A 23,403-nucleotide genomic window follows, 5' to 3' on the forward strand; every position below is an offset into this window, starting at 1 on the left:
TTGTTAGGGGTTGGAATATCTGTGATTCGGAGGTCTGTGATGTGATTATAAAATAATTATGAATTCATTTTAATGCATCTTTTTCTTCTTTTTCCTCATTACATGACTAACTGGTCCTATTAAAGTATCTGTAACTCCATAATGAATTCTGCTATTTTATAGGCTCGTTGACACTATTTCTATTTGCTTGAGAAAAAAGCATAGTTTTTTTTAATTAATCAAATAATACAAAAATAAGCTTCAGCCACAAATTTAAAACCAGCTACAAGGAGAGCAGAAAACAATAGATGATAATGTTATGGCTGACTAGAGAAACGTATATACTGTATGGAGCTGGTTTTAATGTTGAGGCTGATCTGTGTTTGATCAGATCTTCGATGACATGAGAGAAATGCAAGATCAAATCCTGTTTATGTTGGCAGGTCTGAATCGTTTTTTGGCATTTGTGAATCAATTCAGAATCGTCCACATCCAACTCGAGATGCATCATAAATAAAAAAATTCTCCCACCTTATTATTGTTAATGATGATTACCATCTGAGAATTCAAAACACTGAAGCTAAATCGAAAAACTGCCCTATTCACATCCAGTATACCACATTTGAACAATTTGTACAATCTATATTACGATGCAAGATGGGATTATTTCAGTGCACTGAAAATTCAGTACTACATTCAGGACATCACTAAAAAAATGCCAAAACCACAAAATAGGGCACTACACAGTGAATAACTAAGGCAAATTTGGAAACAGCAAAGTTTGGCAAAAAAGCTGTTTCTGTTGATCATTAAAACTAGAATAATTCATTCATTAGAATAAAGTACTTTCCCATAAATATTAATATATATATTGGATTTTTTTTTTTCTAAAGTACCTCTTTCTGGCATATTGTCCACCTGTTGTCTACGTAATCATCAATAAATACACTGCTCTCAGTGATTTCTTTTTTCTTAAACTTTATTTCTCAATCATTTTGCATATGCAGTTAACCCCAGGTTGAGTCATACTTGTCAACAAAATGTTTAGTCTACACATAATATTTAGCTAAATAAAACTCAGCTGTTTAACCACGCCAATGCTAAGGAAGTAGCTGGAGGTTGTCAAGTATGCTACTACTGTCACATTATTTGCAAAACCCCAAAAATGTCATGCAATCTGCTTACTCTAAATAATAATAATAATACAAGAAAATGCTAAATAAATAGTGTCAAAACCTGTAAAGCCTTAATTTAAACATGAGGAGCTTTGTCACATTAATGGATGAAAGGGAATGTTTCACTAGCTTTGTAAACAATTTATCAATTTCTCAGACTTCATCATGTAAATCTCTGGACTTTGGATTAGACATCATTGTTAACCAGGTCAAATGCTGAACCAGAAACCTTCACAAATCTTTCAAAAATTAGATATAGAAAGTGAAAATGCAAATGAACATTGTTCAAATTGTACCTTAAATACAACATACGGTATGTCTGGCATAATGCTCAGGCTTGGAGCATGTGTGTTCTTTGTTGGCATGATGCTCAGACCCTCACAGCTGTACGGCTAATGTAAGTAAAGTTATTCCTTACAGAAGAATAAAATAGATCTAACCATCTATAATTCTCTAACCTTCCCATACATCCACTTACCATATCCAGAAACTAGAAACTAGCCCTGTTTACACTTGACTTTAACCCCCTCAGGCACACAGATTTACTGATATAAACCAATTAAAGTATAATAAAACTATTAAACTAAAACAGATTTGTGTTGGGATTTTTAGGTGAAGGGTAAAAGGTACTTTCTGAAGTGGTTTCTACAAGAAGCCGGTTGGAAAGCTTGGGTAAGCCATGCAGAAAATCTACAGTTCTTACATTACTTCTTGTGTGCTACATTTTCTGTTCTAATAAACCAGTCAAAAGTTTAAGGAAATGTAGAGATTTCCTTTCTTTTCCTAAGTGAGAAATAACAAGGTTTCTTACACTGACCACTGTGCCTCAAAGGGTTAAAATGTGTCCTGTATCTGTTGTTCCCCACTTACAGTAATTTACATTAACAACACACCCTGCTAATCACTGGATCTAGCTGTCCTGATCTAGTGGAGCACGTGTGATGGGATGCAGCTAGTTTAGCTACATTCCATATGTGCTCCCACCTCTCTTATTACATTAGATCGTTTTAGGCCTCTTTTTAAAAACACAAAAGCAAAACATTTTAAACCCTTATTATTTTTCAGCTGAGCTTCATTTGTGGCTGCTAAGCCAAGGTCCATATTTCACCAGCTTTTTTCTGTGTAACTTCAGACACCTGGATGACGCATTTTCTGTGCTGCTGTTGATGATAAAGCAAACAGGCGAATGAGATCTGGGGTGCGTTTCCCAAAATGTTCATAACCTCATACTTAAACATTCTTAAAATCGGAGTTTCCAGAAACCCTACGAAATGAAGTATGTAGTAATTTAACTCATTCATAATTCTGTAACTCACTAAGTACTTAACATAAAGTTAATATACTGATATACTCGATATATGCATGGCAATATGACCTTTATATGTATGTATGACTACATTCGTTTTCATTAAAATCAGGTATTCATTTTTAAAATGTAAACTTATCACATACAATACAACCAATGCTCAACATAATCAAATCTGAATTAGCCTAAATTGGGCCAAAATAGTTTGTTTGTTCCTAGTATTACAAAGTCATATAAGTATGAAAGCCAAGGTAGATGCATGAATGAGTGCATTTTAATAGGATTGATACATGATAGGTAGAAAAAAGAATTATTATATTTGCATGTAATTTATTATTAGTTAAATACTAATTTAAAAATATACGTATATCTGTGGTCACATTTTGATTGATGCTGGCTTTTCATCACAGATGCAGACACAAAGTCAACAAAGAACTCCTTTTAATCGTAGAATTGTAAAATTCATACTTTTAAGGACTAAAGAACGTTTTTGGGAAACACTAAAAACTGTGTTCTTAACGTTGTACATAAATCTCTAAGGTTAAACATTTCTGGGAAACACACCCCTGATTAATACCTGAATGATGAAGCATCCACTGAAGCATACACTTCCTTTAAATGTAAACATGCTGTGTCTTGACTGGATGACGACCGAATGTTAATGCCAGAAAGAAATAGGACCTAAAAGCAGCATGTCCAGTTAGAACAGCCCATGAGTGCACACTCACAGAAACCTTATATGAAAACACACCGACAGATAGCCAGGGTCATTATGCTGCTTTGGTGAGCTCATCTGCAAATTCCGCCATGATGTCGTGAACCCAGACGTCTCTGTCCTCCTGAGACGTGTCCACCAGGAAGACAGTCACCTTGCGGTCCCAGGGCTGCGCTGCGTCCTGCACTGAGTCCAGCTGGGCTACCAGGGGCTTCTTCTCCACATGGTTCCGGAACACAATGGAGGCCTCTTCAGACCACTGCCTGGGCTTTACACCTATAAAAGTATGATAAAGGTCAGGGGTACATGATTAACACAGAAAATAAAACAATACAATGCTGTAAAATACTTGTTTACGCCTTCTTATAAGTATGGGTATGAGGTAAACTACACCACTGCTCGTGGAATGTTGGAATGTTGGAAAGTTTTGCCAGGCCAAGAACGGGTTGTTGTATGTTTATATAGTTAAGATTCCCACTGAGTTTCTTTTTTATGTAAATGTAATACTAAATTTTAAATTGTCTTATAGCTGGCCTGACATGGTGCATGTAAAAAATATGTATAATATTAATATATGTATAATGTATAACGTAAAGCCTCATGAAAGTTCACTGGATCAGCTAATCCAGTAAAACCATTTATTTGGAAAATGATGAGCTGAGGCGAGCGAGAACCTTAAAAGAAAATAAATGTAAGCAATACAGTAGCTGAATTATACTTGTTGGATGTAGTAGTAGTGTTCATAGTATTCATGATGTTAAGTGAGTAGTGTTGAGACAACAACTACTAGTTGTAAACAATAAAATAACAAAAAAATCACAACAGTGACAACTAAAGTAAGTAGTAAGTAATCAGAGCCGAACCCCCCCCCAACATTTACCTGCTAGCTGAGCAGTGATGCCTTGGAAGGGGAGTTGGCGAAACTCCTGGATGAGAGGCCTCAGCAGAGTGCAGCTGACCAGCTCATGCTTGCCATAGTCCAGCTCATAAACAGACACCAGGCCATTTGTTAGGACTCCCTTCACGAGCACTCGATGCCAACTGTGGGCAAACAAACATCATGTGATGGCTGATGAGAAACCTTATGTTTGTGGTTCAAATTTTGTCATCAATATTCAAGAGTAAACCTCCAAAGTTATTATGCACATGCCAGATCGTGGTCTGTTTGCCTAGAGAGTTCAGTTTGTTTGGTCAAATGTGAAAACTTTGTCAAAGTCACAGAAACTAGGATCAGACTATTTTCTTATTTTACTGTTTAGCCACTAAATGTGTTTTTACCTACTTTGTTTGGTGCAGACTTTTTGACTTTGAGGCTAAACCAAAATAGGTACTGCAGACCATGTTCTGGCTAAAGAGCCAAAACTGTTTAGACTAAAAGAGGTGGTCTCTTTCTGGATCAACTGAACCATGGTTTGATTTGTTTGTCGTGTAAAAGCACTTTTTATTTGGTTCAAACTTTCAGATTTATTACAGGAAGTTGAGGCAGGCTTTTGTCCCCCATTAAACAACTAACATTGAAAAAGATCCAGTACTGTGCAAAAATCCACCTCCCATTTGAGTGCACACACACCACACAGCAGTATGGGCACAACATTATTCTGGTGATTCCTATTACTACTGTATCTGCAGATTAATCCATGTTCATAAACAGAAATAACAGGAATCCAGTGCTCATTTTTCTGTAAGAAGCACATGCACTTGGACAGAGCTGAATTTTGGCAGAATTGGGCACAACACCTGAAAGGTATAGGGAAGTCGCAGTCTGAAAAGGTGATAATGGATCTGGGTCCTTTTTATCTTTAGTGCAGATTTAAGTAACAACATCTTCACAACAAGTGATATACCACAAAAAGTGGTAAACCATCTGCCATATGGCACTTTCAGCAAAATACACACTCACTTGTTCTCCACTTTGGCTGCATAAACTTGGTTCTTCTCCACTGTGAGTGGTTTCTCTTCCGTTTTGTTATAGTACAAAATCATCTCTCCCATCAAGACCACCAGCTTGTACATATCCTGCCATGGCTGTAGCACGAAATGGCCTGGGTGGCATGCTACAGACACATAAATGTCTATATTGTGTCCAGCGGGTGGAAGCTCCAGAACTGGTGGAAGAGCAAGATTCCTGGGTGGGGTGATTGGAGATGTAGTGCGAGACTGAGGTGGAACCTTTTTTGAGGTCTGTGGAGCTTTGCTTCTGCCATTGGTGCTGGGACTGGAGTTACCAGTGGAGTTGGTGTTGGGTGGTGTTGTGGGTGGGGTTTTAGGAGAACTGGGGGTCTTCAGAGGCCCCTGACTGCTCAAGAAGACGTCTTTCTGGTGCTTCCACAGATCTGATTCAGCAAGCTGGTGGTTGAGGCTGCGGCTAAGATCATGGAAGTTTTTACTTGTAAACAGGTAGACATGGGCCAAGCACTTGCTCTCCTCCACTTTAGCAATCTGAAGATAAAAAAAATGAGAGTGGTCAAACCTTACTGAGAGTCATCCTAAAATAATTACCATTTTAGTTTAGAAACTCAAAACATTCATAGTAGCATTTAGTGAGAGCAAAAATTTCAATTAAATAATTTAATTGTCTGTCTACACTGATTTGGCAAAAGTCATTGGACAGAAAGTAGTATTGTGGTAAGGTCTTTCTCATACTCTGATAATTTACATCGCCTTTCTATGGGCACACTGCCCAGTGTTTACCCTTACAAGATAACACCTTACAACATTCCCAAGCCAACCCCTGAGGCGACATTTTAATGATTCATTTACATACTGCTATCCAATTACTTTTGACATGTCAGTGTAATTAGTATATATGTTAGTCAATAATTACACAACGTAATTATCTAATGTAATTATATAATGTCATTTCACAATTACATAGCAAAATGACAAAAATAACTGGAGATCTTATGGTACATTTGCATTTGCAAATTGTGCAACCAAATATATTCAAAGAAGTGAAGTTGTAGAGGTCTGAGTATGCCTGGACTTCAGTTAATGAGCATTCCGCAATGATGTTTCCAGAAATTTAAACATCCAGCTTATTTAGCTGCTGCTGCCAACAGCAATAGTTGGGAATGTGAAGCTCTTCACAATACAGTCCGATGTCGGCTGCGGTAGGTTGCCATTGCTGCTGGCAGTGGCATACAGTAATTTTCTCTCATTGCTCCATTAATATACATGGAACATCTGGTTTGCTTTTCTTTTAAAAGGTGTTGAAAATTTTATTAAAACACATTATTAATCACCCTAGCTAACCCTAGCTTTGAAAAGGACTAGCCTTTAAGCTGCAGTCGCTGCACTGTAGAGCTCTGTCTCGTAACCACTGTACTGCATCCGGTGTCCATGAGCCCACACTTACAGACAAGTCAGCCAAACAGCACTTCACTGCCTGTGGACAAACAGACAGAAAGACAGACAGAGAGAATGATAAATACACACATTTCAGTGTTTACATCAATACCACAAAAAACACACTTACTATTGTGATAAGAATTCCTGCTGTGCTGAATCAGTACCTAAACTCATGCAAGTCACAATAATTCCGTTATCAACTTATCGTACAATATTTTCAAGGTGAGTCAATAATGTGACTGAGCCAGCAAGTCCAATATGCTTAATAAGAGTCGTTTAATTGGTTTAAAAAATATTTATATTCTTGTTCAAAAACCTAAACAAATGTTGCTATTATATAATCATTGTATCATAAAAAGGTTTTAATTAATGAATTGAATTAATATTGTCCAAATAGAGTTGTGTATTGGCAAGGCTTCGGACAAAATACATATCACGTTACAAGTGTTATGATTCACTATATGACAATATATTGCAATACTGTAAGCTAGGCAATATTCTGTGATTGTTTAAATCTTATTTTTTAGAACAGTAGGATCTAAAGACAGTAATATCTATACTGCAATGCGATAGGATATCAATATTTTCAAAACATACATACAAAAACTGCCAATTTTAACACAGCTTACTTAAACTCTTTGTTGTCTAGCTTTTGGTTGCTCTGACCTGAGGAGGGATTGCTGTAAGGTCACGCAGGAATGGAGGAGGGATTTCCCTCAGCTCAATGACCTCGACAGATGCCTGGACCCCCAGGTCTACAAACAGAATATCCAGCACCCGGCTGCCATGCAGGTTAGTTATCTGAATTCCACATTAAGAGAGATACCAGCTTAGCATTTTATTCATTTAAAGCTCAAGTATGACATCTAAGCTAATTAATAAAAACAACATAAAACCAGTCTAAAACTTAATGCAATAGAATAAAACAGTTAGAAATTTCTATGAATTCTTGAAACAAGATTTTAAACAATTACTAAATTCTGAACACATACAGTATTTCAATCCATATTAAACAAGTGTCTGATTTAAGTCTTAATGGAACAGCCTAGTTAGACCACTCTAAAGTGACTGAATGAAAGCAAATCCCATTTCTCTCTCTCTCATTCACTTCTATCTATTCAAACATTTGTCCTTTGAAAGAGAAGCTTTTGTCCAGACAATATTCCCATGTGACCAAGCAGACACTCTCTTACCTCAACACGAGACCATTTGCCTTTGAAGCGAGCCAGACAGCTTTTTCCACAGAAAGGTCTAGAAACTAGTGACTCTGATGTAACCTTCACACACAGAAACAAGAAAATTCTGAATTTTCACATTGCACACACAAGATGTGAATTTTTTAAAAGTGTACATCTGTTTTGCCAACATATATAAGAAAATAACAAAAATCAGGCTAAATAAAACTATTGTAACACTTCATCTTTTTAAAAAATATTTGGAAAAATAAATATTAGGTGAATGGTGTAAAATAATTTAGGTTTTTATTTAAACACACACTAGAATAACTGCAAAGGCTATTTAAAGTGCACTGTGCCAAATTTATGCCAGCAGCTCGCTGTTTACTAGCGATTACCTAGCTCACGGCTTCTAATCTGATTACGCCCTTTAATCACAATCTGTCTGTCCCTGCTCACACACCTCTACAATGGAACAGTCTAGTAATAACACACATGCACAATCATGCTACGGCCTTTGTACCTGGGAGTGAAAGTAGGTCTCTGCTTTCTCCAGAACCTCATTGAGTTTGGTCAGACCTCGAGAGGGCAGCTGGCAGCAGAATGTCCCATCTGAACTCACACTGGTCACATTCACATTCATATAGGCACTGTTGACCTATAAAACAAACAAATACTATTACTGCCACTGATGAGAGTTTACATTGAACCGATATCATATTTGTGCTTATAAACTTTTGTCTAAAGTTATAATATAAAAAAGTAATATAAAAATAATGTTATACTAAACACAGCATACTTAGTGTATGGATGTAAAAAGCAAAAATACACCAAATGCTTCAAAGCTAAAAGCAAAACAAATTTTAAGACACCATACCACTATCATCATGATATGATTTATTTTTTTACAACATTATTGTGTACATACAATATAAGATATGACATATATATGATATGATGGCTGTCATATATGTATATATACATATATAGTGCTGTCATAAAATTAAAAATAATCAAATTAATTAATCAAATGAATTTTAGCTGAGGAGTAAATGAATAACTGCTAACTGTTTTACCTTACCTTAATTATTTTAACTCATTATTATTATGTGATTTACTAATCAAATTGAATGTTAATTCGACAGCCCTACTATATATATGTATATGCATTTATATGTATGGATATACACACACACACACACACACACACATTTGGTACCTGCATGGGACTTTCTAAAGACTTGTCCTGTAGGGCTTTCAGGCAGGCAGCATTAATATTAACATCATCATCCTGCGACGTGTCGTATAACACCATCAGTGGGATGTCGTTTCGTTCCAGGATCTCAGCCAATAAGATTTTACCACTTGCCATAGAGTCAAACTTCTTCAGCACAACTGGCTCCTGAGAAAAGGGCTCAAGGCCTAAAACAAGTATGCAAAACATAAATGCAAACACAGAAATACACCATGTGATATTAAAACAACACCACAAAGTCACTAAATCTACAGAGTAGGGATGAATACGGTAAAATATTACATCACAAAATGTAAAACTATTTCACAAAACACAGTATAAACAAAAAGTTTCAGTAGGAAACACCATTCAAGTTCTGCTCCATACTTTGTACATTAATTTGTATTCAAAATGTCCTGTTCTTCAAATAATTAAACATAACTAATTACACTCTCTGTAATGAAATGCACCTCCACTATAGAGTCCCATAAACTGAAAGTGAGCAAGCCTGAGGATTGTAACTTACTTTAACTTGTGTACATAAATTTAACAGACCAAAGTTGAACTCACCAGCCAATTTACATTTAGTGGCTTGGAAAGGCAGTCTGAAAAACTTCTCATGCAACTCCAGCAGTTTGCTTTTACTAATGACTTCTGAGAAGCCATGATCCACATAATAAACCTGTAACAACACAAATTAAGAATCACTGATCTAGGATATCAATTATATCAGCATTAGTGATAACATGAGCTAACATTACCTATTAAAGACTGATGTAAACCATGAGCTTCATGAACTGCTACAGTAATTCCTCAACATACCTTGACTTTCTCAGACATGACCTCACACACTTGTGCTCGGAGAATCTCTTCCTCTTCCTCAGCATGGACTGCAGTTAGCTGGCCTGATGAAGGTGAGACCAGGGACTTCTTGGTGTTGTCCTGTCCATAGAATTCTTTCATTTCATCCTCAAGCTTCTCCTGGGCCTTGGAGTATCCCTCGCCTATGTATCTGTCGGCACACATGAAATCATGAGTTATCTTTTGTTGAGGTGTATGGTTTACAAGAAACTGCATGCAGATATTTTGGACATGTAAAAATGATCAAATTAGAGTTTTACAAAAACATTTCATTTTTTAATTAATGTAAATAAAACTAAATTATGAAACCCAAACATTTGCTATAAGGCACACATTTCTATGTGTGGTGTTCCAAGATTTATATTTTAGCATGACTAAAAAAAAACAACAAAGGCAGTTAGTAGAGGTGTAAAAAAAAGTATAAATTGTATTTTTTGTATTGCAATGTAAATGTTTTGTGATACTGTATTGATTACTAAAAACAAATAATTAATAGTTTTAATTGTTAGTTTACATGCAGAGAGATGGCTGACAGTGAGTCCATTTACATGCACTTTATAATCCAATCACTGCAAAACATTTTGATCTAAATTTGACTGTAATCCAATCAACATTTATACATGAACTTGAGTGATCAGACAATGGTAAATCTCAGGCAAGTCAGGCAATAATCTTACAAATACTACCAATGACATACACAACATGTAAAACTTCACTTTAACTAACAGATCTGCAATATGAACACATATCAGCCAGGACATGTTATTTAAATACTTCAGTTTCAGTCTTGCCCTGAAAGTGTTTTGTTATCATCTCACAGGTGTTTTAAAATATGCTCACATATTTCCTGTACCACAGTCTGTTTTTAGACTGGCACACACTGAGAAATATGAGAACATACCAGTTAAGGGGATACATGGACTGAGAAATCCAATTACTAAAATTAGATTTCCCAATATGATTTTTAAAAATTATGCCAATTAAAAAAAATAAGAGTATGCTGTTTGAATGATAAGTAGATAACTGCAGTGAATATGAGTTTTGATTGCATGTAACCACATTCCATCCAGTTCTATTTGTGTTTCATTTAATCCCTAACTGCTACTGTTGTTCTGTGTCTTCAGATCCCACTGTCTCAATTGCATAAAGCAAACTGTTTTAAAACTTAAATTTAATACATTTATTGGAGTGTTTTAAACTATGATTATGATACTATGAACTTTTTTAAAAATGTGATTTTAAAAAAACAGATCACTTTTTAAAGTATTGCTTCAGATTTAATTATAATCTCTGTATCTTTATACAATGTTTCCAGGCACCAGGTCCTTGCCAATACACAGTCCTACTATACAGACACTGCACCTTTAACCAAATTGGTTTGCAGTGCTAAACAGCCACACTATGCTATTAGGTTAGTCAAAAAATAACAGTTTTTTTTTTCTTCAAAAAATCAAATTCAGATACAGGGCCTTTACCTGAGAACAACACTATTCGTGTTGCTTGCTTCCACCACCAGCACTGAAGGATACTCCTCCCTGGGAATAAGCAGAGGTGGCACAGTCTGGTAACTGATACGTCTCCCTGCCTCCTCTCTCGCCCGCAGGTCAGCCAAGTCCTCCTGGTTGCAGTTCTCATCCTCCACTGCCTTCACATACAGAATGGCCCTTTTGGGGTTGTCCGGCATGGGGTAGTCAATGGTGCATATATCTGACAGCAGGGGCAGGTTGTCAAGTACATACTCAGGCAGCTTGGTCTTGTAGGTGTCTTGGTAGAGTTTAGGGAGGGCATGAGCCCACAGACCACTGCTGTACTTCAGAAGAAGCTCCCCCAATTTTTGCTTGAGATCTGCAGACAGAACTGTGGGAGACGCGGGAGGGCTGGATGTGGATGTTGGGGGTGTTCTTGCTGCTTGCTGTATCTGGCTGGGGGGCTTTTGGGTGGGTGGAGACTGCTTGTTTGCAGTAGGAGTCATGGCAGGGCTAGGCGGGGTCGTGGTTTGGCTGATGTCTTTAGCAGGGTACAGCAGTAGCTCTTGAGGTTTGCTACTGCATGGTTTCTCAATCTGTGTGTTGGAGAAAAAACAGCTCATAGATTCAAAATGTTCATGTAGGACTGTACTGCTGTATACAATGAACTACAATGACATATGTATTTATTGGAAAATAACTTTTCAGCCAGAAGGAATCAACCAACAGGAACTAATTGAGGATAGATTTAAAATCATAATACATGTAAAAGATTTAAGGTTTGCGCTCATCTATGCATGTGACGTAAGCAAAGATGAGCCTTATCGCTGTGCATGACTAATAAGACTTGTGCTGTTGTGTTGGTAGCCTCATTTGCAAGTAAAGTATGCCTTGAAGAAGAGTTTAAAAGAAATTTAGTTTTTGGTAATAATTTAGTTTTTGGTCGTAATTGGATAGAAGAATGCAAGCTTCAGCAACATAAAGGATCTGAGAGACCTACATGAACCTCAGAGAGGGAGAACTGACAGATTGTCTGACCCAACAGCTACGATTGTGGACATTCAGCAAGAATGAAGCCACCCATGAGTCATCCTCTTAGTGCCAGTACTATTGGCAGATGGCTCCATGACGCAGGAGTACTGTACACAGATCTCTACAACAAATCAATAAATAGTGCCCTTAACAGTCTAAATATTTAAGAATTTATTGTTTCTTATTTATTGCAATGTTATTTTTGGCAATGAGTATAGAATATTCAACTACCAAAAAAAGCAGATTCTTTAAAAAACATGAACATAAAAAAATAATTTCTGATTTAAGACTATCAACAGTGTCTTACATCACCATAACTATAAGTCAATAAAGAATCAAACAGTAGCTGAACTCACTGTGCAAATATGTGTCCACTCCTCCAGATCTTTCAAGGCTTCACTGGGCAGGTCTTGCTTGTAAAGCTCACGGTACAATTGTGGAAGCTTAGACACCCATAAGCCATTGCTGTGCTTGCTTAGAACCTCTTTGAGGCGGGACTGAACCAGTTTGGGACTGTAGGGGCTTGAATGGGGTGTCCTGGGTTTTGGTGGAGTGGTGCTTTCATTCAGGTTGAAAGGAGCTGGTAATATTTTAAGACATTAGAGCAGAAACACAATCTATTAAATATACATATAAGCTATTGAAAACAAATAAAATGCAAAGCAGAGGCAGGTAAAAACTTCAGGCATACACAAACCCATAGCTGTCTTAGATAAGCCCACTTTCATAGACATAAGCTAGCTTGGAACATCAACAAATCTGAACACTGGGCCTGTCTGTGGAGGAGGATATGCTCTTTTCATAGCCTAATGAGCATCCCATGCACAGTGTTTTCCTGGGATAGAACATTAAATGGCCAAGCCTGGAGCCTTTTTGCAGCCTTTAAAGAGGCTCCTTGTGGAGAAGATGGTCTGTTTTGAACTTTTTACATAGTTAAATTGGAAAAAAAAACATCTCAGCTGCCTGGCATACTGCAGTGAATGCCCTGAGAGTAGAGGAGAATTGTACACAAATATTTCAACATTTCAAGGCCAAAGTCATGCAGTGACTCACTCACCATTGCTCTGCTGAGGGTTTCTAGACAGGTGGGCATGGACTTCTTTTTGGAATCTGGATGGCAATGTCATCCTTTTGTCTGATCTGAAAAAGGTAGAGTAAAGGAATGTCTCTGAGGTTTGGGGTTGGAATAGTGGAGGCAGAAGACTCCTTAATTTACAAAAATGCTAGTGGCAAAATCACTGTTATTACCTCTGGTGGCCTGCCTATCTCCATTCCCTAGTGTTTCAGAGAAACTACATTCAGACAAGACTTCAGAATAGCACTAAAGAACTTTTCTTTCTTCTGAAATCCTTGCACTATTTGGCCTTATCTAAAAAAAAAAAAAAAAAAAAAAAGAATTTCCCCCTGGGGATCAATAAAGTATCTATCTATCTATCTATCTATCTATCTATCTATCTATCTATCTATCTATCTATCTATCTATCTATCTATCTATCTATCTATCTATCTATCTATCTATCTATCTATCTATCTATCTATCTATCTATCTATCTCTCTTTTTTATACCCTACTGAATGGGAACAATGACTGACATACCAAATCATTAAAAAAGAAGGAAAAAACCTTTCTAACGTTTAATATAAAAGTCAAGCATCGTCCTTCTTTCACAACGTTCTGACACAATACGGAAGCATAACAGCCACATTATGTCAAAAGTGGAAAAACTACAAGAATGGCATTTTTGCATTTGTAGTGCTGTAGGAATTCTAGAATAGAATCTTCTAAAGTCTAAAGTCTATTCAGTATAACCCAGAGAAGGAGCAAGACTCAACAACTAATTTGTAGGCCGGCCCTTTCCCCTAGCCTCAGTCTGCCTTCACTGAGTTTACTGAGCTTACCAAATTTAAGCATAATTCAAGCGTGTATTCTTTTAAAGAATAAAGTTTAAAAACTGATTTTGGGGGAAAATAAAATAATATTTTATATTAGAACAAGGAAAACTTACTATTGGAATTAGACACTAGAGATAAAAAGACTAGAAAAGTGGCTGTTCGTTCAATGTAACATATAGGAATGTGTGCAGCAACGCATCAAACTGCAACTAGTCAGCAGAGGTTCTAAACCTGTAGGCTTCACTTTTGAGATACTGCGCTGTCCATTTGTTGTACAATAATTGACTGCTGACCCAGTCTGACTCTAACTGTAATCGATCCTAAGGACATGACATCATTGTTTACAAGGAGTGGATGCTCATGAACTGCTTTGTAGTGATTTAATGTTGTATGCCAGTGTTCTAGACAACATAGACTATTGGATCCTGTTTCTGTAAACCACAGTGGTGCAAAACATGCTCTGTGGTTAGTTAAAGCAGAGAGGGTCTCATTTCATTTGATTCTAGGTGTCAAATGTACAGAGCTTCCACCAAACACTGTACCGAATGAAAAACGCTGATTCACTGTGGACCTGTTTAGAATGGCTAATCTGGGAGAGAATGGCAGGAGGATTAGCGACCCAGGCCCACAAGCTCAGCCATGCCACCCCCGGCTCCCCACACTGCATTGTGTGTGTGCCACAGCAAGTAATACACAAAACACCCGAAAGGGTGAGGTCAGTTGTTTGCTCTGAAAAGCACTGGCTGCTGGCTGGAGATACTCTGCATGCGCACACACACACACAGACATGCACACATACAGCAGTGTTCATTCCACTGCTGAATAAGCACCAGGCTCACTCAACACTCAGCTGAGCCGTATCTGCAATTCTGATTTGAGTCAGGGAATGTCTAGAAAGAGGGGGGAGAGGAAAGAGCAGCAGGGAGCAGAGGAAACAGGGAAGCCTATGAGAAAGAGAAAAAGGGGAAGAAAGAGAACTGTATTCCACCATCCACATCCGCTCAGCTCTTTTGCTGGGTTTCATTTCTGACTCTAATTAAAGCCTAAGGGCTGTGTGTGAGCATCGCATTTCAATTCCTCACTCCTGTAACTACATAACTTGTATGTACTTATTGCTAAACATTTCAATGTAATATTCCTGCATAATTGATAACATCTTCTGACTTATACATCCTTTGATGATCAACTGAAAAATTAAAATAATAAGCCTGGAATGTAAGGGATAAAACCTCATGCAGTCTGTTTTGCTACCATTTTTTCCTTGTCCTACCTGTCAGAGGGCAGGTTGGGTCTTCTGGTGGGCGTGTTGGGTGGTGTGTGTTGGGTACTGTGTGGTTTAGAGCCTTTCCCATCAGGCTGTTGCTCCCTCATGCTTCCCGGACGAGAGTCACCATGACCCCCTGGGCGACCCCCACCACGCCCCTGGCGACCCCGGTGCTCAGGCTGCCTTAGAGATGTCCTGGGTTTGGCTAAAAAAGAGATCATCTTCAGTTAGAGGGATGTATGAGGTTAAAAGCAATCATTAGTAAATAGTAGGGCTGTAAGAAAATACTGATTTATTTAAGTATCACAATATAATATTTTTAAATAATTTTATTTAAAGTAAATTTGATTTTAAAAAGGATCACTGCATTATGCCCTGCTTACAATATTACAAAATATTGCTAGATGTTGTATCGTAATTGCTGTATCATAGTATGTTTTGCTTCGCCAGATTCTTGCCAATATACAGCACTACATAGTTATAGTCATGGGATCCCAGAACTTTTCTGGACAATACCGCGGGGAATGTGTCTGTATCAGTATCGGACATTACCGACCCCTTCTTTTGCTCACAAACCAAATCTCTCTAAACTCTATGCAATTTCATTTAAAAATACAATAATGGAGGTACAAAGAACAAACTACAAGCACTTTTTTGGCAAAGTACTTGATCTTTTCATTTCGCCCAGTACGCATACAGTACAATACATACGCAAATACAGTACAGTATCGCCTATAAAGTACATACCCTGATTAAAACCATTAAAATTAGGGCAGATCATGTTTCAGAAAATGAACATTCACTGTTGCCTACCTAAACCACGCAAAACATTTCCAGTAGTGAGAAAGCATCTGATCCAGAAAATCTCCAGCTGTACACTATATGTGTGAAAAGGCAGCTCCTTATAATGTCCGAATCTCATTAATGAACATGTTTTAGAGTCCATGTAAACACTTATGAACATTCTAAGAATATTTTGGTTATAAATTGAATTAGTAAAAATGCTTAGTTAGTAAAAAGTCTCATTAAATTCATTAGTAATTTTTCTCAATCAATAAGATTGTGACGTGTATTATGCATATGCATTTACGTTCACAGAACAAACATGACTGGTCATTTGCACCAAATGGAAACCATCATAAAGCTTGTAAACCCCACACTTTCTTTCAAAATAAGCACAAACATGAATTGTTTCCAAAAATGTAAAAAAAAAAGTTTCCTTGAAAATAATTAAGCATGCTATCTAACCTAACTTCATCATCCATTTATTTCATCATACAAGTCCCTGACATAACCTCTTGCTTACAAACACCATAACATGACTTCATACCTCTCGGCTCCACTGTAAGACGATGACATTGTACCTTCCAACCTGGAATAGACCAGAGACTTCTGCTACACAGAGAGGATCAATAAACTGAAGAGCGATAATGCGAATAAATCTTCTTTCCAATCCTCACAGAAGGAGAAGAGGTGTATAAAACCTGCTGCCAGCGGGTGTGTTTCTATAGTCAATGCTCTGCAGGTTGGCAGCCACACCGAGCAAAACAGACAGAGAGAAAGAATAAGAGAGAGAGGGAGAGAAAGAGATAAGCTGAGGAGAGAAGAGGAGAGAGCAGACGGCGGAGCCACTGAGTATTAAAAGGAAGGGAAAAAAACAGGTGACTTCCCTGACGAGACACCGCGGCGGTGTCAGCCAAGTGATGAACCACTTCATTCAGCTCTCTCTCTCCTCTGCACCGTCTGTCTCTCCCTCTCTCTCTCTCACTCCCTTTCTCACCCCTTCTGTGTCTCTGAGTAGTGAGCAAGAATACGGCTGCAGTGTTTCTGCTGTATCATGGTACAGTTTTGGTGCCGTGCTGAGATGCTGATCCAGAATCAGTGTGTAAGATGAGTGTGCCAGCAGAGGCAGAAGGCCAACAGTTCTGGGCACAGGTTTCCAGATGGCCTCAAACTGAGCTTTATTCTTAGCGTCTCCAGAACTCTTGCCACATTCTCAGAGGAGTTTAACTAGGACACCTTCAATACAGTGCTGTACCCCAAAATACGCAGGGTGCACAATGCAACAAAAGCAGAATAACCTAAGGAGAAGCAGACTGCATTTTTATTCCACAAGAAAAGCCTTCAAGTTTACATCAACAGAAATTCTTTAATGTCTAATTAATCATGATGAAGTAACTAGTGAGCCTTCTAATTCATTAAGTGAGCTCATTCAACAACCAGCTCTCATGGACCCACAAATGCTCCAATACATAGAGAAAACGGTGCACCTTCTGAGAACCCTGAGGATCAGTTGGAGAACCACTGTGTCAACACTGTTTTCTTCTTTTATCAGCACTTATCAGTGCTTTGTTTGTGCAGGGGCAGTGGTAGCTCAGCAAATAAAGAAACTTAGAGCAACTTGAGCAGATTGTATCAAAGAAAAAAGTTAAAGATAAACTGTTAAATTAATCATTATATTGAATATATATCGTTCAACAACAGCACTTTTTAAGAAACTGTTTAAAATGCTTTGGATTCACTCTTAGGTAAAGAGTAATGTTTTCGTTATGATTACCCTCTCATATCTGTTCTACAGTAAACAACAAGGACATACAGTCTCGATCTAAAGGGTTTATAAAGTGTTTTATACCTCAATTTGCGTTCAGAGTTCAGAACATGCCATTAGGAGATAAGAGGGAAAATAACTTTTGGGCTGTACTTCAAGTGGTTCCTGCTCATTGTAGGAAGCCTGTCCCAAAAAATTAAAACAGGCACTATTCCAAGGCTGGGTTAAGCAGGTAAGAAAATAGTTGGATGCGAAGACTTAACATAGGGTGCATCAACTTGGTAGATGGTATTTATGGGGTGCTAAAAAAGAGGTGGGGCAAGAGACACCATTCAATTACCATGATTCAATAAATGTTCCCCTCTGACAAGTGCAGTCATAGTTTTAGAGGTTGCAATGCAAGATACAGGCCAGTGCCAGGTCAGGGTCGTGGTAGCTCCAGAATCTACTCAGTAGGCCAGCAGTTCATAGGGACTATTTAGCATAGCTAATCCACCTATGTTTTTGCAAGATGGGAGGAAACCAACACAGACATAACGAGAACAAATCAAACTTCTCATAAACACTTAACAGAGTGAGGATTTAACCCACAACACCAAGCCCCTAGTGTTCTGCAGCACACATCTGTGCCATCATGGACACATTTTAATACTGTATTAAAATAAACATTAAATCTAAATATAAAAAACATATAAAAACATTACTTTGTCAGTCCTACCATTTAATACAAGAGGAGCAGAGGGCTTGACTCTCATCTGACAGTTGACCACCTGAGGCCGACCAGTCTTCTTAGCCGTATGATGACGAGCCGCTAGTTTTGTAATGTGAGCCATCTCATTCCCAACTGTGGCATAACACATCACCTGCAGAAAAAAGCCAAATGTGATTATAACACACACATATTGTCACATCTTGGCCTCATCTCGTGTCTCTGTGTGTCTTCCCCAAGTGACCTGTGCTCCCCTGTGTCTCCCGTCTCAGTACTTTTCCACCTGTGTCTCATTTGTAGCTCCGCCCCTTCCCCAGGTGTTTCTAATTATAGTGTGTTTCCTGTTTTTTTAAATAGCCCTCCTCTGCCACTTTGTCTCGGTCGGTCTTTGCACCTTCCCCTGTTGTTTTGTCTCACCGCGTTTCATAGCCCTAGTCCTTGCTCTGTGTTTACCTCTGTTTATCTCTTGTGTATATTTCTAGTTTCCTTTATTTCCATTGTTTTCTCCCTTGCCCTGCTTAGTTTAGTTCCCCTTGTCTAGTTTAGTTTCTTGTTTAGCTCTATGTTCCCTGTATTTAACCTTAGTCATTTGTTTCTCGTTTATTTCTTGTTTTCACGTTTATAGTTTATTGCCTTGTTTATTTTCTAGTTTATTTCCCTTGTATATATATTCCTTATTTGTTTATTATTATCATCGCTCGTTTGTTATTGGTTATTTGTGTTTCTTTGTTACATGTTTACTTGTTCCTCGTTTCCTTGTTTCTTTGTTATTTATTTTATAAATTATTTATTTATATCGCCCTTACCTGCACTTGTGTCCGCTTTCCTCGTCACCCTGCCTGGGTCATTCCGTGACACATATAAACATGGTACAACCACAAAGCTTCACACACACAAATGCCAGCTGTTGTTACAACCTTATTCAGTTAAATCTAAACAGGAATTTTATTTAATCTTCCCCTGTGAACAACTAATCAGTAGGGTTTTGGCAGAACAAATGCTTGCAGTAAGTTAAAGCTCACCTCCCCGGAGCGGCCCCTGTCCAGCCGCACCACAGAGGACATGCTGTGCAGTAAAGTATCCAGAGTGGCATGACCCAGCTGCTTGTGGGGTATGGCTTCACCTGTCAGCTCCTTATATTCGGCCTGCAGGCGAGACAGGGGCAGCCCGGACTTACTGGACTGCAGAATTGCCCTCAGCATCTTCTTCACCAACTCATAATCTGCCATCTTTTACACAAACACACAAAGAATCACTTTTATACACCTAAAAAAAGAGCAAAACAGCATAATATCTGTTTCTTGGTACATTATTATAAAATAAATTTAAATAAATAAACAATTACACTGACATGAAAGATATTATTTGATATGGGACTAGTACTGTGTCTAATAACTTTTGCCATGTTGAATGGAAGGTATGGAAAGCTGCACTGCCCTGTGGGATATGCATGAGGGGCCTCCTGCATTGAATGAGCAAGTAAATTGTAAAATAGTGACTGAATGAATGATTTACACAAAAAGGGCTCCTACTGTTGTGACCATCATAACCTTACGAAATCATTAATTTTAACCAATGATTAAGGCCAAGCAGACAATGACGGCATTGGAAACTAATCAGTAAGACAAACCTAAAACAGCAGTAAATCAATAAGGTTTAGCAAACCTAATCAGCCTAACTTAAAATAGCTTAATCTGGCAACAAGCATTTTAACTAGTTTTATGCAACTCATATTTGAATAACCAAAATAAGACATTTTGTTAACTTGGAATATTTACTACTTGAATCGCCATTTGAGGTTTCGCATCAATGTAATTGTACCATTTTTATTCACATATAGTCCCTGGAAAGATTATTACAGATTATTAGGCGACAACATGGGCACAATATAAAGCAATACAATACAAAAAACAATTCAAATACATGCTTACATACATACAAAAAGATAAACAAAAGCAATATTCTACATTCATTTCTCAAAACTTCAAGCATATTCCACTTCTCAGAATGTGCAGAACTTAGTTTTAAGTCATATTCACTGGCTGAGGTGTGATTAGTACAGCTGCCAATTGCCAAGCATTTATTTATTTTATTTTCTAGACTCTAAGGCAGAAAATACTGGATTAACATAAATAAAATAAAACATGGGTTTGGTCCAAAAACATGAACTGGACAAAGCAGATAAGTTCATTTCGGTGGAAGATTATGTAGCGTTTCCCTGAGTAAAAATATTTTAACCCAAGAGAACCCATAGTGACGTACGTATGTATCAAATATCATTTAATAACTGTGTAAAGTTCCTTACAGTCTCATTACACTCTGCCCTTTACTTTAACTCATGAAGAACCTAAGAGACATATTGCTCCTGAACATCCTGAGAGTATCAGAGTACCGTGTGTGAATCTGTGTTTATTCATTTCAGCTTGATTAACAGAATGTAGCAGTGCTGGGTTAGTTCTGGAGATTTAACTAGATCCTTTAAAAAGAGTATTTTAGCTTCTACATCTCTGTTCCAGCCATTTAACCATTCAAATGTTTAATCCTCTATGGCATGAATTATATATATTTTCTCGGGAGTAATTTTTGAAAGCTTGAGAGCCCCTGCGGATAAACTATAAAATATATAATTCTATTTTCACATTTCATAACAAACTAAACAAATAATTTGAATTAGATGTTGAAGAGTAAGGAATCACCCAAAACATAAATGACTCTAGTTCTACCTGCATAACGTTGCCCAATTGCAATAAATAAGAAAAAAAAACACTGTTTTAGTAAGTTTACAGCAAGAATACAGTAAGAATATAAACAGTCAAATATAATTCTTTACATACTTGCTCATATACATATGTTTATTTATGACCCACTTGTATGTTTCATTGTATTGGACATAGATTTGTTACATTATATTAAAAATAAATAAACAAATAAACACATAAAAAGAATAAGGTACTGTATGGTATGGTGTAATAACCCAAACTGTGCGGCTTCTGTGTGGGTCACATAAAGGTGCCAAGAGTTAGATTAATGTTTTACATTCCATAAAACTAGTTCTAACTTGGTTTCTAGAACAAAATGTTAATAGCTACAAAATGTGTGCTGTGTAATTTATGTTATTATTATCATTTTACTAGTATTTTTTTGTTATTACACAACATTCAGAACTATCATTGGAATTTAGTGGAGTTTAAGTTTTGTCAGGACAATCAGGCTTAATATGATAAAGCAAGCTGCAAAGCACCTTTTTTTCACAATTTCATTGGTTTCAAAGTACATTAATCAATCTCAACAAACTAACAAAAACATTTGTTGGGAATAAGAGAATAATCACCAGTGTTTATAATTAGCACTAAAATATTCTATGAAAAAAAATAAAGCTTTCAGTCAGACAGTCTACAGGGCATTCAGTAACAACAAACAACACAGTCAATAGCAATAAAGCCAATAAAGTCAACTTTGTCAGTGTTAACTCACCACTGCCGGTGTTCAGCTAAACTATGTGTGCTGTTTAAGGTTTGTAGAGTAAAGGAAAGTGAAAGTGTGGATAAGGAAGGCGCTGGAGAGGCTGTGTGTAGTGAGTAAGTGCTCTGGGGCTTTAGTGAGCTGTGTGGAGGACAGATGACAGGAGACACACCCTGCAAAACACTGAAGCTCGACTAGCAGAGAAAGTTCTCACCACTCACACTCTGCTCCACATGCACCCCTCACATTTCCACCTTTTATAAAGACTTTTCTACCAAAAATTCAGTAATAAAGGGAGTTGTATTATTAACACCTCCGGGGTTCAATAGTGCAGTAAATCCACAGCGGGAGCTGAGGAATTTGTCGTGGTGACGTAAGCCGGCTAGTCCCCGGCTCGGAGCTCCGCGCGGACCGCGGGGCTTCGCTCTCGGTTGCCACTGACAACAAGCTGAGCTTCAGCTCGGGTTTTATTAATGTAAACTACAACAAAACTGCTTTAATAAACTACACCAACACCTCAACAACTAGCTAACTAACTACTGCAGCATAAAATAAACCCGAGAGCACGAGCAAACTCTACACTTGTCACTCCTCCTGTCACACTCTCTGAACCCGTAGCGTTAGTTATCTTTCAGTCAGACAGTCTACAGGGCATTCACTAACAACAAACAACACAGAAACACAGCTCAGCCAGGAACTAAAATACCTCTAAAAGATATATTTACCCCCTTACCGTGCTGTTCTCTGTCTCTACGCGGCTCTCTGCACCCTCTAACCGGCCGCTCTGCTCTCCCTCGCGGCTTCACCGCCACCTCTCCGCCGCTCAGCAGCTCCTGTAAACGGACACACCCGATTGGTCAGCGAGGCTCCATCATCATCGCCTGTTAATTAAACGCTACAGCGCACGCGCGTCCCCAGCACAGCAGGACTGCTTATTTATGATTCTTTTTATTATAACCAAAAATACTAGTATGACATTAGAATATCATTGAAAAGTCTCCAGCCCTGACCCTGACATTATGTAAATAAGATGAGATGAATAAACACATTCACACATTGTCCTGTTATGCACTCAGTTTGTGTCACTTTGGAAATGAATGTGTTAGAGTAAAGACACAATAGTTGTTGTAAATAACTTAACACAGTTTTTCATGAAAAATTCAATTCAATATTTGAAACTCATATTATATAGATGTGTTACAAGCCAATAAAAAACGAAAATCAGAAAGATTTTGAA

The 23,403-nt window shown here is 37.7% G+C and overlaps 1 protein-coding gene across 3 annotated transcripts; it reads right to left on the minus strand.

Annotated features, from left to right (window-relative positions):
* Positions 1–938: 938 nt before the first annotated feature.
* Positions 939–23,019, minus strand: tdrd7b (tudor domain containing 7 b). 3 transcript variants are annotated; one of them, XM_007248006.4, is made up of 17 exons: positions 22,900–23,019; positions 19,727–19,933; positions 18,714–18,858; positions 15,454–15,652; positions 13,349–13,431; positions 12,648–12,871; positions 11,269–11,855; positions 9,755–9,944; positions 9,503–9,614; positions 8,918–9,120; positions 8,222–8,356; positions 7,717–7,800; positions 7,190–7,324; positions 6,450–6,560; positions 5,076–5,614; positions 4,056–4,216; positions 939–3,451 (listed from the first exon to the last, which is right to left on the minus strand). In XM_007248006.4, the coding sequence occupies exons 2-17, from the start codon at positions 19,931–19,933 to the stop codon at positions 3,231–3,233; spliced, it is 3,336 nt and encodes a 1,111-aa protein (XP_007248068.3). In that variant the 5' UTR covers positions 22,900–23,019; the 3' UTR covers positions 939–3,230. The 3 variants fall into 3 exon arrangements, with proteins under 3 accessions (XP_007248068.3, XP_049338862.1, XP_049338863.1); XM_049482905.1 differs by lacking the exons at positions 19,727–19,933; positions 22,900–23,019 and adding an exon at positions 19,511–19,701; XM_049482906.1 differs by lacking the exons at positions 18,714–18,858; positions 19,727–19,933; positions 22,900–23,019 and adding an exon at positions 16,778–17,200.
* Between the last annotated feature and the right edge of the window lie 384 nt (positions 23,020–23,403).

Source organism: Astyanax mexicanus, chromosome 8 (genome assembly GCF_023375975.1).
Source record: "Astyanax mexicanus isolate ESR-SI-001 chromosome 8, AstMex3_surface, whole genome shotgun sequence".
Lineage (NCBI taxonomy): Eukaryota > Metazoa > Chordata > Actinopteri > Characiformes > Acestrorhamphidae > Astyanax > Astyanax mexicanus.

Excerpts from the sequence above, each read along its gene's own strand:
- tdrd7b (XM_007248006.4), bottom strand. The coding sequence starts at position 19,933 with ATGGCAGATTATGAGTTGGTGAAGAAGATGCTGAGGGCAATTCTGCAG. Across the intron at positions 13,432-15,453 it reads CCCAACCTGCCCTCTGACAG|ATCAGACAAAAGGATGACAT; the intron begins GTAGGACAAGGA and ends TACCTTTTTCAG. Across the intron at positions 9,945-11,268 it reads ACGAATAGTGTTGTTCTCAG|ATACATAGGCGAGGGATACT; the intron begins GTAAAGGCCCTG and ends GTGTGCCGACAG.